The 13,225-nt window shown below is 33.2% G+C and overlaps 1 protein-coding gene across 50 annotated transcripts in view; it reads right to left on the bottom strand.

Annotated features, from left to right (window-relative positions):
- C2CD5 (C2 calcium dependent domain containing 5) overlaps positions 1-13,225 on the bottom strand; it is a 99,075-nt gene that overhangs the window by 35,258 nt on the left and 50,592 nt on the right. For all 50 annotated transcript variants that reach the window (XM_025995101.2, XM_072765787.1, XM_072765808.1 and 47 more), the window contains 2 exons: positions 5,320-5,434; positions 1,772-1,867 (listed from right to left, as the gene is read on the bottom strand). In XM_025995101.2, the coding sequence (XP_025850886.1) occupies positions 1,772-1,867; positions 5,320-5,434 (211 nt within the window). The remainder of the gene's footprint in view (positions 1-1,771; positions 1,868-5,319; positions 5,435-13,225) is intronic.

Below are 13,225 nucleotides of genomic sequence, written 5' to 3'. Positions count from 1 at the left end.
ATGATAACACAACCTTCCCGATCACTGTAAAATGTTTGTTATAATAATGTTGGCTATGAATTCGTTTTTGAATGATTTAAGTATTTTTTTCACTCATCAAATCTGAGGAAATTCGGAGAACAAAAATGGAAGCAGAAGGAAGCTTCATGGAGAACTCCAGACTTTCACACAGCTACATCTTCTAGGGCTCTAGAAAGATGTGGATTCTCAATTTGCTCCAATCTAAAGCAACCTTTTGGAAGTTGAACCTTGGCAAATGGACAAATTAAAAAAGAAAAGGAAATTTATACTATACTATGAGTCAGGCTTCTTGCAGATTCCTTGTACATACTATTTCACAGAATTGATCCACCATAACCTTCTAAATCAAATTACTCTCAGGTATTATTCTTTTATTGTTGAGATGGCATTCTAGTACATTAGAAGTAACAGGGAAGTCAAATAGATCCTAAACAGAGCTGTGTGACCTTGAATAAGTCATTTAACCTCTCAGAGCCTCCCCTATAAAACTAGAATATCTACTAACAAAGGCTTTTTCTTTGAAGATTAAGTAAGAAAACATAGCTAAACACAGCCCTCCCCAAAATACAAAACATCCCTGTTTTGTTTGCTGCAAACAGCAACAAAAACTAGTCTATCTTGGTCTGAAACCAACCTGAGACATTAAGTAACTTGTTCAGCCATAGTAAATACTTAGTAGCAGACCTCAGATTCTAATGTCAGTTTGTTTGAATCAAAGCCCCTGTTACAAAGGGGCAAGAAAGGATGAAAACTGGGATAATTTTTAACTAACTATCTCACAGAAATCTGAACATAAGTGATATAATATCATAGGCATAAAAACAGAAGTATTTAAATTGGAAATATGAAATATACAAAAGGGATTTTCTCTGAATACTGAGATCATGGAGCATGTTTTCTTCCTTCTATTCCTGTATTATTTTTCAAATTCTTGTAAACAGAAATAATTTTATAGCAGGAAAAAAAAGACTTTTCCTCTTTTACAGATAGGGACAGTATCTGTTGCACAGGATTACCATATAAAAGAATTCATTGTATCTATCCAAGCCACAATACAAAAATAATCAATCTGCATGGGGAAGGTCATTTGTTCTATCAGGCTTCTATCTACTCAAGAGAAATCTACTGACATGTGTGAGAACTGTATTGCAACACTGGGACAACTTACCAGCCAGCAGTTTTCTCAATAGAACACTGTGATTTTTAATATACTTCAAAATGTTCCACCTCTATTTTCCTATTTGTGATGACTTTCAATGCTCTGTAATATATTACAGTCAAAATCCATTTTTGATATAAACTAAAGAAGAAACCAACCAAGGTCTTCTGTTTGCCTACCTGAGCCAGAATATTTTTCTTATACAGAGACTTGCAAATTTACACTATTTGCTAACCTTTTCTGACCTATACTATTCATGACCTTTTTCTATTCCAGAGGTAAGACAAAAGGAAAGGAAGAGAAAAATCAAAAAATTTTCTATACTGTCACAGACAAAAAAATATATACTTGAAATTCTTTGATAGTCACACATGTATTTTATCAAGATACTCAGAAAATTATAATAATGTGTGTCAGATAATGCAGAACTCAATTCATCTCTGTTGCTACAGGTTATGTAAAAATTAGTAAAGTGTCTGGTCCTGATTTCTACTGTAACCCATCCTTATACGGAACTATCCTGGCTGTGAAGTTAAAAATCAACTTCTCCTTTTTTTGTCTTTAAAGAAAATAAGCAAGGCTGATGACAACCTCTGTTCCAAACAGCCTTCCACGGTGCCATCCTGCAGAAATCTAGGGTTGAGTACAGCTGCTGTGCCGGATGCAGATAAAATACAGACCTCTTCACTATAAAAGAAAAAAATATAAAATAGTTAATATATGCAGGCAACCTAGCTTTGGAAAATGTTAAATATCAAAATGATTATAAGGGTGACAATTTAAATTCAAGTTAGACTCCACTAAATATTAATAATATCATAGGATTAACTCCTATCCTAGAATAAAAAATAGAAATAATATAACATTATTAAAACAAAAAGAGCAAGAATTATTACTTAAAAAGTATAAGATAAACGGTATATTAATGACAATAAATTTCTTTAAAATATGTTAAAACTGATAAAGACAGGAATATTTCACATATTTTTTTTTAAGATTTTATGACAGGAATGTTTCAAAATGAAAGTAGTAACAAATTATACTGCTGAATTCAGCAGTAACCCGTAAAACTATATTAAAGTACTCTATAAATGCATATTAACGTTATTACCTTAATTTAAGTTTACCTTAAAAGCTTATTTATGTAATTATCAATATCAATATTGCTACGTTTAATTTAAACTTAATAACAAAAGGTATCTGAAACAAGTAATATCCAGAATATACTAAATGGAGCTTAAACTACATCATTATAATGCAGAATAATAAGTAATTTTCAAAGAATTCTTTGGAATTCTTAAACTACGTAGTAGTTTACTACCATCACCTAATTTTAAAAAATCAACAAAATTACTGAATGAGATCACCCAAAGCAAATGAGAAAATGGCAGCCTAGGGACAAAATGATGGAAACAAAGTATCAATAAACCAGAAGCCTGAAAGGACATGAAACAAATGGTCACTTGATATGTCAGTGAGTAGAGAGAGGCCAGGCTCAAAATGTTCAAGTGGGCACTGAGAATGTCAAGAAATAATGTGGAGCCACTAAAAGTGCTGAATTTAAAAAAAAAATAAAAGTACTGAATTAAGGAACTATGAGGGCAGAAGTACATTTCAAAGTTTTTTTGTTTGGTTTGGTTTTCTTAAAGATTTTATTTATTTATTCATGGGAGAAGCAGAGAGAGAGAGAGAGAGATGGGGGGGGGGGGTGCAGAGACACAGGCAGAGGCAGAAGCAGGCTCCATGCAAGAAGCCCAACATGGGACTTGATCCCGGGTCTCCAGGATCACGCCCTGGGCTGAAGGCGGCGCTAAACCGCTGAGCCACCGGGGCTGCCCCACTTCAAAGAGTTTTATCCAGTAATAGTAAATAGGATGGACTAGAACAACAACAACAACAAAAAATTAGTAAAGTTAAGATTTAAATACAAAGATTTTTTGAGGTCCAGAGAGAAAAAAGGAGCCTTGATATATCAGGTGAATTCAAACTCCTAAATAAATTGACTCATTTCTGTAGACCCTTGCATCCATCTGTGACCTATCTCCTGCCACTCTGAATCTACACCACTAGCCTTCTTCACATTCTATTCTTCTAGCGTGGAATACTCCCTTCATGCCTCCTCATTTATATAACTCACACTCTTCCCCTGAGATTTAAAGTTTCAGTTACTTTATTAACACTTTCTTCTAATCTTACTTCTGGATCCCTCTGGATCCCATAGCATCCTGGGATATTTCTGTCATAAAATGTGTTAAACTTGTCAAACTCCTCCAGTAGAATATGAATCTGATAACAAGAACTATGTCTTTCAGGGGCACTTTCGTTAAGCATCCAACTCTTGATTTCAGCTCAGGTCATGATCTCAGGGTTGTGGGATTGAGTCTCAAGTCAGGCTGTGTTCAGCCTGACTTCTCTTTCTCTGCCCCTTTCCCTGCTCTCTTTCCAAGTAAATATATAAAATCTTTTTTTTTTAAGATTTTATTTATTTATTCATGAGAGACACAGAGAGGCAGAAAGATAGACAGTGGGAGAAGTAGGCTCTGGGAGGGGAGCCCGGTGCGACTCTTGATCCCAGGACCCCAGAATCATGACCTGAATCAAAGGCAGATGCTCAACCACTGGGCCACCCAGGTGCCCCAATAAATAAAATCTTAAAAAAACAAACAACAAACGAACAAAAACCACCTTTTAACGTCTTTTAAAACCGTAACACTAGGACCTGAAAGCATAGGGCACTAAATCTATGAATGAACCAAGCTATCAATGGGGGAGTAGGGCAGGAAAAGTGTAACAAAGTTATTAGTTTAACAGAAGTAGAATAGCTCAATGGGGACAGAAAGGCCCAAGGATATCATACCTGGCCTGCAAGGGCAAAGAAAGGGCCCTAAGAAGAAGAAACAGCATGGCTCTATAATATCTACATTTACTGGAGTATAATGACCACTATATTGAACAAGAGAATTACCCATGTTACAGCTGACAGTAAGAATTACTCAAGATTAGGTGGAAAAATAAAAACAGCAGAAGGTCAAATGGTTTCTAGATGATATCTATTATAAACTTTTTGAGGGGCTAAAAGTAGGATTCATCAATGACAGCAAGTTAACTCAGAACCTGAGTAAGAAATTGGGCAAAGTCTTGGTTAAGGTAAGAGTCAAAACAAAGCAGGTGTAAATGTACAAACAAGATGGGTGGAAAACATTAAGTTGTGGTCCAAAAGTGAATTTTTATAGTTTCAAATTTTTAAAAGGGAACAGCTTTGAGCAATAATGAAGTCCAAAATGTGACTGAAAGTTAAGGGCGGTGCCTACGTGGCTTAGTCAATTAAGCATCTGCCTCTGGCTCAGGTCATAATCCCTGGGTCCTGGGATTGAGCGCCCATTGGGCTCTCTGCTCAACTTGTGCTGTCAAATAAATTAATAAAATCTTTTAAAAATACAGAAAGTTAAATGGGGAGAAAGAGAAGGACTTGAGAATAAGAAAGCACATGGTCAAGCTGTTGGAAGGTAATCATGTTCAACTGCAGGAGATAGCAAAGAATTAAGAAAGGAAGAAGAATGCTTGGAGGTAGAAAAGTCTGAACTGCAGAATGGCAAGGCCTTTAAAGGAAGAGAGGTGGTTCAAATGAAAGGTAGAAGAAAAAAGAATGGAGAGTAAGAGTATGGCAGTCCCTTCCTAACTTGGCAGAGCTAGGAAAGATGATGGAGGAGAAAATTAAGCTAGGATTAGTAAAAGAAGACAGAGTTTACAGAAAAACTTTAAAAGACAAATGGCAGTTCATTTACAACACATCAAGGGTCCAAATATTCCAGAAGAAGCAGTCAGTGGGGTCATAAAGTCAAGTCAGGCTAAAATTAATTCTTGCTATGTGCCAGTATCAATTCTCATCTAATTCTTCAATAGTCTTAATTGATAGGTGGTTATCATCCCCATTTCAACATATAAATGGAGGCTCAGAGGAGTAGTTACTTTCCCGTTTCAAAGCAATTAACTGGTAAAAATGGCATGTGGACCCCAGTCTATGTACTCCAAAGTTTATGTTCCATAATTCTTTTTCCTATACTTGCATAAATTTTTTACCCTTTCAGATGACAATCTGTAAATTACAGCATCTAGAAAATCAAGTTATTATCATTTACCAGATGCTAGTTGATTCACTGTAGCCCACTACAGCATGACAGCCTAATGCTTTAGCATGTGATTTTATTTCTTGTCTGATTTCTGCCCACCACGCATCTCGAGTTTCTGGTTCATCTGAAAAATAAATTTTAAATCAGTTCACTACTCAATAGCACATTGTCTATACGATGAAGAAATGTTCAAAATAAATGTACTCTGGAAGGCAAAGACATACTGGTCTACAACAGATTTTGAATCTAACTTCACATGTTAAAATGTTATTTCTCAAAATGCTTATTAACATTTTCATGTTACTTCTGAAAAAGTTTAACACTCTAAACTTGATTGATAAAAAAATAAGCCAACTAGTTCTATTTGCTTTATTACTTTAGGGGACATCTATAGGGAGGGATGTATTTTATTAGATGTAACTTAAAATGTCAACACAGAGCTTCCGGATTCTAATCCTAAACTGAGAGGATATTCTATGTCTATCTATGTCTCACTCACTTCGCTCAGAGAACATTTTGAGTCATACCCATAAATTTAATTTAAAATTCTGATTTCATTTCCTGGGACCTATTTTTTTTTTATAACCCACTATATTCTATATTCTTACAAGGCAACAGTTTGTCAATGTTAAAAAAGAAAAAGCCATGTAGCCATCCTTGTGGGTCCTAAAGCAAAGTAACAAGAAATGAAGGGACTAGCCAATTTAAAATAAAAAAAAAAAAAACAATACATTTAAAGATTAACACAAATAATTTGGTTAATGAAAACTAACCAAATATAAGGACAAATTTCAGTTAGTACATTGTAACTTCATATATGGTTCTATAATGAAGAAAATGCCTTAAAATCACAGCATTGCATTTTATTACCACAGAAGAGTCCAATATTGCTTGTAATAGAGCATTATAAATGGAGCATCTGGCACACATACTTCCTAATCACTTGCATTTAGCGGCAAACTACTGGTGAACAGCAGCTGCAAATTATAGTAACATTTTATGAGCAAAGACATTAAAAACAGAAACAGTCTATAATGAGCATATCCTAATTTGTTTCTTTTTGTGGCCAATTCCATTTGGGAGCAATTTGGGACAGAAAAAACTTAATCTAACTCTAAACGGGATGCTAACCTCTTATTGTAAATTTTCCACATAGAAGGCACTATTAAAACCGAAAATCAATCCATAAACTTTCTTTTTTGAATTTCAGTACATATCCAGTTTTCAAAATGTTTTTTAAAAAAGAAGAAAAAGTAGAATTATACTCACTAGTAAAATACTGAAGACAGCAAAGTAAAGAAAGGTTAAAAAGCTTGTTATAGCTGACATTCCTATGATGTAATGTTGTTTCCTCCACAGGGAGGAGATCAGCAAAATGGAGAAATGAAGAGATAATAGCCAGAGCTACAAATGATGCCAGTCAGTTCTCGTAATAAAGTTTTGGATCCAAGACAGAGCTACACTAAAACTTTCTTTCAGAAAAACAAAACAAAAAAAACAACAAAAAAACCAAAGAAATGCAACCTCTAGGAAACTGAGGAAAAGATCCAAAGACGAGATAAAATAAAGAAAGAAGAGAAATAGAAAAGACTACAACATGGTGTTAGCAATCAATATTATGAATTAAGAAATGTGTAACACAATTAGGTAACCCTATATTGCACATATTCTATTATGCTAAATAATTTCTTCATATTCCCCCTGAAATATAGACATTAACAGCACAAATACACTTTCAAATCCATTCTCTTTTTAAGGCACATATGGTTCCAAAACAATTTGGGCATCTATTTAACATCTTCCTTTCCTAATAAGGGAATTTTTACCATAAGACAAAAACTTAAACAGTTGCTCAATCTATCAAATTATTTATGATTCTCTAAAAATGGATATCATAAATAATAAAAGAAATATTATCTCAGTTTAGAAAATAACTATTTTCCCTGAAAAATTGTAAAATAAAGTTTAGCTTTTCTTTAAAAACACTAGTAGGACCTGCTATTTACTTTCTAAACTCTTCTGGAAGTTTAAAATATTACTTGCTAAAGCAAATAATTGTATACTATGCTTTTATAAAAACAGATTTTCTCATATAATCTAATATGTGATTACACATATGTGATACTACATCTGTGCCACAAGTAATACATGGCAGCCTTTCTGTTTTAAATTGAATTTTACAGAAAGTGATCCATGACATTGTTTTTTAAACTAATTTAAAAAATGGAGGAAGTTACTTATTTTAAGTTCAGGATATATTTATTTAGAAATGGCTAGCATGTCTACATGGAAAAGTATGTAATAATTACTATGAAATACATATAACCACATAGAATACAAAGTTTATTTACATCAAACTTACCTTGGTATAACACTTAAAATAATCAGATAATTAAATCAAACACTATGAAAGAATAAGTGGCTGATTTAAAAAACAAAACAAAACAAAACAAAAAGCTGAATGCAGCGCAAGTGGAGCATTCATATTCTTCTGACAAGGTCACAAGCAGCCTTTATTTTGACACATGAGCCACACAATTGCACATGGGGATGCCATTGTTGTATTTAATAAAGTATTTACAAGTTTAATAAAAGCTAAAGTTACATAACATGGGAGCTAAGGAAGCAAATGGCATATGTCCACACTCCAAAGAATTTGTTAAATTTTGTTTTTGGCTTAAGCAAAAGCTCAGAGAACAAAGGGTTTTGCAAAGCAGATTCAGCAGACAGGAGCCAGAAACAGTGGATATTTTGGCGCATGCTTGGATCAGGTGACAGTACAGACTGAAAACTATGGCAGCTCACTGAAATGGTTACAGAAAGTAATGGCCCTAGATTCTAGGTGAAAGCAAGGCAAGCATACAGTAAAGAGCATTTCATCACAAACTAGGAATTGAATTAACAATAATTATCTATAACTGTAAGCAAGAAGCCAAAGGATGAATTTGTTGGCTATTAAATTTAGGGGTTATTTAATTAAAATAAAATTAAGAATAATCAATTTATTTAATATTAGAAAAAATTAAATTTATTTTCAAAACCTATATTATATTTATGCCAGAGATTAGCCAGAGAATATTCACACAGTAATGATTCAGCCTAACTTACTATAACTGAAAATTCAGAAATATCACAGTATTTAATTCTATAGTGGAATTTTTAAAGCTTAACAACTGTTAACTGTATTCCTCTAGGAAACACACTAGTTGAATTTGAATTGTTTTATTCACTCTCCAGAGGTCAAAACTGAGGATTTACCATACTCCTGTAAAAGGCAAAACAAAGAGTCTGGCTTAAAAATTTATGGCAATTATACATGCCACTCATAAAACTGGATACAATTTAGTCATTTGAAGGATATACAGCTGAGATGTGAAGGTCTCAATCAACATTTCAAAGATGCAAGAAAAACGTTTCTTCTCTAAAATACCATGCTCCTCCCAAAAATCCATAGAATTACTTATAATTTTAAAAAGATTTCATTTTAGGAGATACTAAAATTTATTTATTTTATAAACTATATTTCATACAATGTTATATTTTTCTTCTATGGGTCAAAACTCCTCATAGATAATATCACAAATCTTTCTTTTATAAAGTAATCTCTATATCAACTTGGGGCTCAAACTCACAACCCCAAAATCAAGAGTCACATGCTCCACCAACTGAGTCAGTCAGATGCCCCATAAATCTTTTAATATATCCTTTTATTCGTAGTCATGAACTGAGCTCTAGATCAATACCTCACTAATGCTTCTTTTAGAGGTAATGTCTGCACACTTGGGCTGACATCACAACTCATTCATTTTACTACTGTTACTTTTCTAGAGCATGGCCATAGCTTGATATCTTGCCATCTTTTTTAACAATTTATCTTATTTCTGAAGTGCAAGTGAAACTGGTAAAGATTCCTAAAATGGAAGTAAATGCTTATATCTCAGAAAGTAAAGAAGTGAACGATTCAACATAATATGCCTTTACAAAACTGAATCTCTTTGAGATTTTAGGCAATAACACACTTGCAACTAAGAAACCCTGACTCCCTAAATGTTGAATTTAATCCTATTTTTACATAGCTCTGGAAGAGAAGAATTCTGCCCTTGAGAATCTTTGAATCTGGCTTAAAGAAAAAAAAAAAAAGGAAATGGACAATATCCAATCTAATTTTTAAATAAATAAGAAGAGATAAAGTGTTAACTGAGCTCAAATAAACATCTTTAGTACAGTGATAATCTATCTCATTAAAGGACAGCATAAGAAAGCCACATTCTTAAACACCTTAAAGTATTATTCCAACACAAAACAACTTTTTGAAGATAAATTTCCCCTAGTGAAGAAGAAATTAGTTCAGATTTAAGTATGTATACAACCTCAAACTAGGTGGGGATTCAACACCAACTTAGGAAGAACAGTCCAATCACAGAGGAAATGATATGCAAATTCAGAGAAGACACCAACTTGCAATAATTTGGGATGTTATGATGATAACTGGGATATAATCCATGTTAGATCAAACTGAAGTCTTCATTATTTATAAAATAAGTCAGATATATAATTCCTCCTTATCTGTGAGATTTCCCTCTTTATATATAGATTGTATATTATATTTACATGTCACATAATACTGTAATTAAAATCCAGTTATATTAGATATATAGAGAGCAAAATTTCAAAAGTAAGAAAATTATACATCTGACTTATTACAAATAATAAAGAATGGATAGTAATCAATCAATATCCAGTTATATACAGACAGAAAATTATTACATTTATATGTTGTATTACATATAAAGAGAAGCTCGCACATCATACATGGCTATGTTTATGTCTTCTTGAACTCTATATATCTACCTCCTAAAACTCTTATTAAAATTCTTAAAACCAAAAGCTGCTTAACTACTTTGGGTTTAGTTTTGCACATCTGCTCATGAGTACCTCCCAGATGTGGTAAAAATAACTACTGCGATCATTAGTCGAATTCAAGTTCTAAGAAAGCCTATCTCCATTTAACTACTACACACATGCACACATACACACAAACACGCACGCAAGCACAGCAAAATAGTATAAGATAACCTAGATTAGGTATATAAACAGGCTGTCTGGGAACAATTGTGTTCCCAATCCCCAACATCATATTTAAGACATGGTAGGCACACCACAAACATCCACTGAATAAAAAGATTTTTACTTAAAACTGAAAAAAAAAATTTGGATTATCAAACTGCTAATCACTTTGTTAAAATTAAGTACGTTTAATGTAATAATTATATTTATTTTCTTGGTTTTATTGGGTTTTTGCCCCCAAAGGAAGGTAAATTTTCTAAACAACTAGAATTCAGATAACTAACAAAAAAAGAGTAACATTTTCTAAATTCAGACCACTCAAGTAAAGCTTAGCACTAGCAAAAATGCATTCATTGTAAGACTTTAATACTAGCAAAAACTCATTCATTGTAAGACTGAGAAAGTTGTAAGTAAAATACGTCCTTAACTTTACAATCTAAATAAAACTTTCTAAAATATTCTCAAAACAAAGGAAAGTTACCTAGTTTCAAACAAGCTGTTCCACTAAGTACTTAAACCATTCACTCTTAAGTCTAAGCTTAAGTCTAAGCTTGGAAGCTATTTTTCTTTCAAACCACATTATATGTCTTCTTCATATTTCCTTTTATGACTTCCTGAAAAAATATCTAACCTCACATGCATCATATATGAAAAAAGAATAACAATTTTTCCTCAATTACACTAAGACTATTCCTAATTAAAAGTTATAACCATAGGCTATGCATAAATACTTTCAGTGGTAAATTCAGAAGAATAAAAAAAAAAAAAGCATAGCCATCTGAGAAACACTGAGCTATGATTTTTAAAACTTACTCTTAGAATATTTTTTACAACTCAATTTTCAAACAGACTTGGGTTTCTAAAACATAGGATTCAACTACTCATCGGAATTTTCGATCTGTAGCTATGTGGGATAATCTTAATCCACCTCTTTCTCTCAGCTCAAAGTTGCCAAGACACTGCTTTACTTGCCACATTCCACTAATTACCAACTCCTATGATTTCACATTTAAAATATTTTATAAGTTTATGTTAAGAGTATAAGCCCTGAAGCCAGAGTAGTTAGGTTCACAGTATAGCTCAACAAGTTTGTATCTTACTTTGGGAAAATTGTTTCGTTTTGCTCATCCACAAAATAGGAAAAATACCTACCTCATATCTATGTTTTGAGAATTAAATAACCTACTACAATAAACCACTTGGAAGAGTGCCTGGCACATAGTAAGTGCTCTATAAACTTTAGCTCTCCTACCATCACCAAATCCTAAATCACCTATCTGACCAGGAATACTGCAGTCAACTAAGTAGCCTCCCTGTCTCTTGTCTTGCTGCCTTTAAATCCATTCTCCATCCTATAATCATGATCTAAAACAAATGTGACTATGGGATATGCAGTCTTATTCTTATGCAGCCTGTTCCTGGCATGTCACACACAGAGCTGCAAATCCTGCTTCCTCCTTTCTAGTAGAAAGATTCATCTTGTCTGTCATGAAGTCTGTTACCAGGACAAAAACATAGAAGCAAGATAAGAAAAGGTAATACTGTAACTTTAAAATAAATTTTCAGGTAATTGAGTTTTCTTCCTCCTGCTTTACAAAAATATTTTCTATCACTATAGTTAACACAACCTAAGACAGCAAAGCAGGAGCAAATGGGACACACACACACACACACACACACACACAGCTCAATTAACCAAGACATTCTATATTCAAGGGCAAACAATAGGTATGGAGTAACTATGTAAATATCATCAAACAGGTAATGGCTAGGGTCTTGTTTTGCAACGTACACCTGAAGTTTCAGAACTACATTCAAAGGATGGAACAATATGCTTCTAAATATACTGTCTGAAAAATAAATCTTTATTTTTTTTTTAAGATTTTATTTATTTATTCTTGAGAGACACAGAGAGAGGTGGAGACATAGGCAGAGAGGGAAGCAGGCTCCCTACAGGGAGCCCGATGTGGGACTCAATCCCAGGACCCCAGGATCACGCCCTGAGCCAAAGGCAGACGCTCAACCACTGAGCCACCCAGGCGCCCCTGAAAATTGTATCTATGTAAATCTCTTATATATACTTCAAACTGAACTCAAGAATTACCTTTCCAAGTTTCCCTGCCACATAGTTAATCACACCTTCTTCCTCTTTAATTCTGTATCTTGTATCACACCACACCACAACACACAGTAAACCATCAATTTATTTTTTCTAACCTTCCAGAATATGATCTTCATGAAAACAGTGACTGGCTGGCATCCTTGCATGCCTATTATCTAGCAAAGTGCATGGCACAAAATTGATTCTAGTAGATGCTTGCATGATATATATTTCATGAAATATTGTTGTGTGATAAAAATGCTTTCTTATATCTTTCTATACTTTAATATTTCTGAAATAAAAATATCTAAATAATTAATCAATATGTTTAATATGGTAGTGGTGTTTCTCCTTTCTCTTGGAAAGCTTTTATTAAATTGGTGATACCTCACATAATAAATGGTGTCAGAGAATCCAGGAAACTCAGTATTGATGAACAATTTCTAACATTAATAAAAATCATATCAACAATAATTTTTCTTACTGACATGATCAATTCTTGATTTTCTATGGTAATACAAGACAGTAATCGCTAATTTATTCCCTAATTACAGAAAAGAATACATTAATTGTTGGTATATATTTATCAAATATAACATTCTTAACATTATTTTTCAGAATTATCACATTATTTTTCTTAACCTAATATCAAAATCAGCCTGATTTCTGAATATGTACCATTACCATAAAGATTCTAATATCTTAGTCAAAGGCACAGAGCTATGAGAACATTAAACTGAAAGTGTC

Source organism: Vulpes vulpes, chromosome 8 (genome assembly GCF_048418805.1).
Source record: "Vulpes vulpes isolate BD-2025 chromosome 8, VulVul3, whole genome shotgun sequence".
Classification (NCBI taxonomy): Eukaryota; Metazoa; Chordata; class Mammalia; order Carnivora; family Canidae; genus Vulpes; species Vulpes vulpes.
Note: the sequence above shows the minus strand (reverse complement) of the source record. Positions and strands in the feature narration are given on the sequence as shown.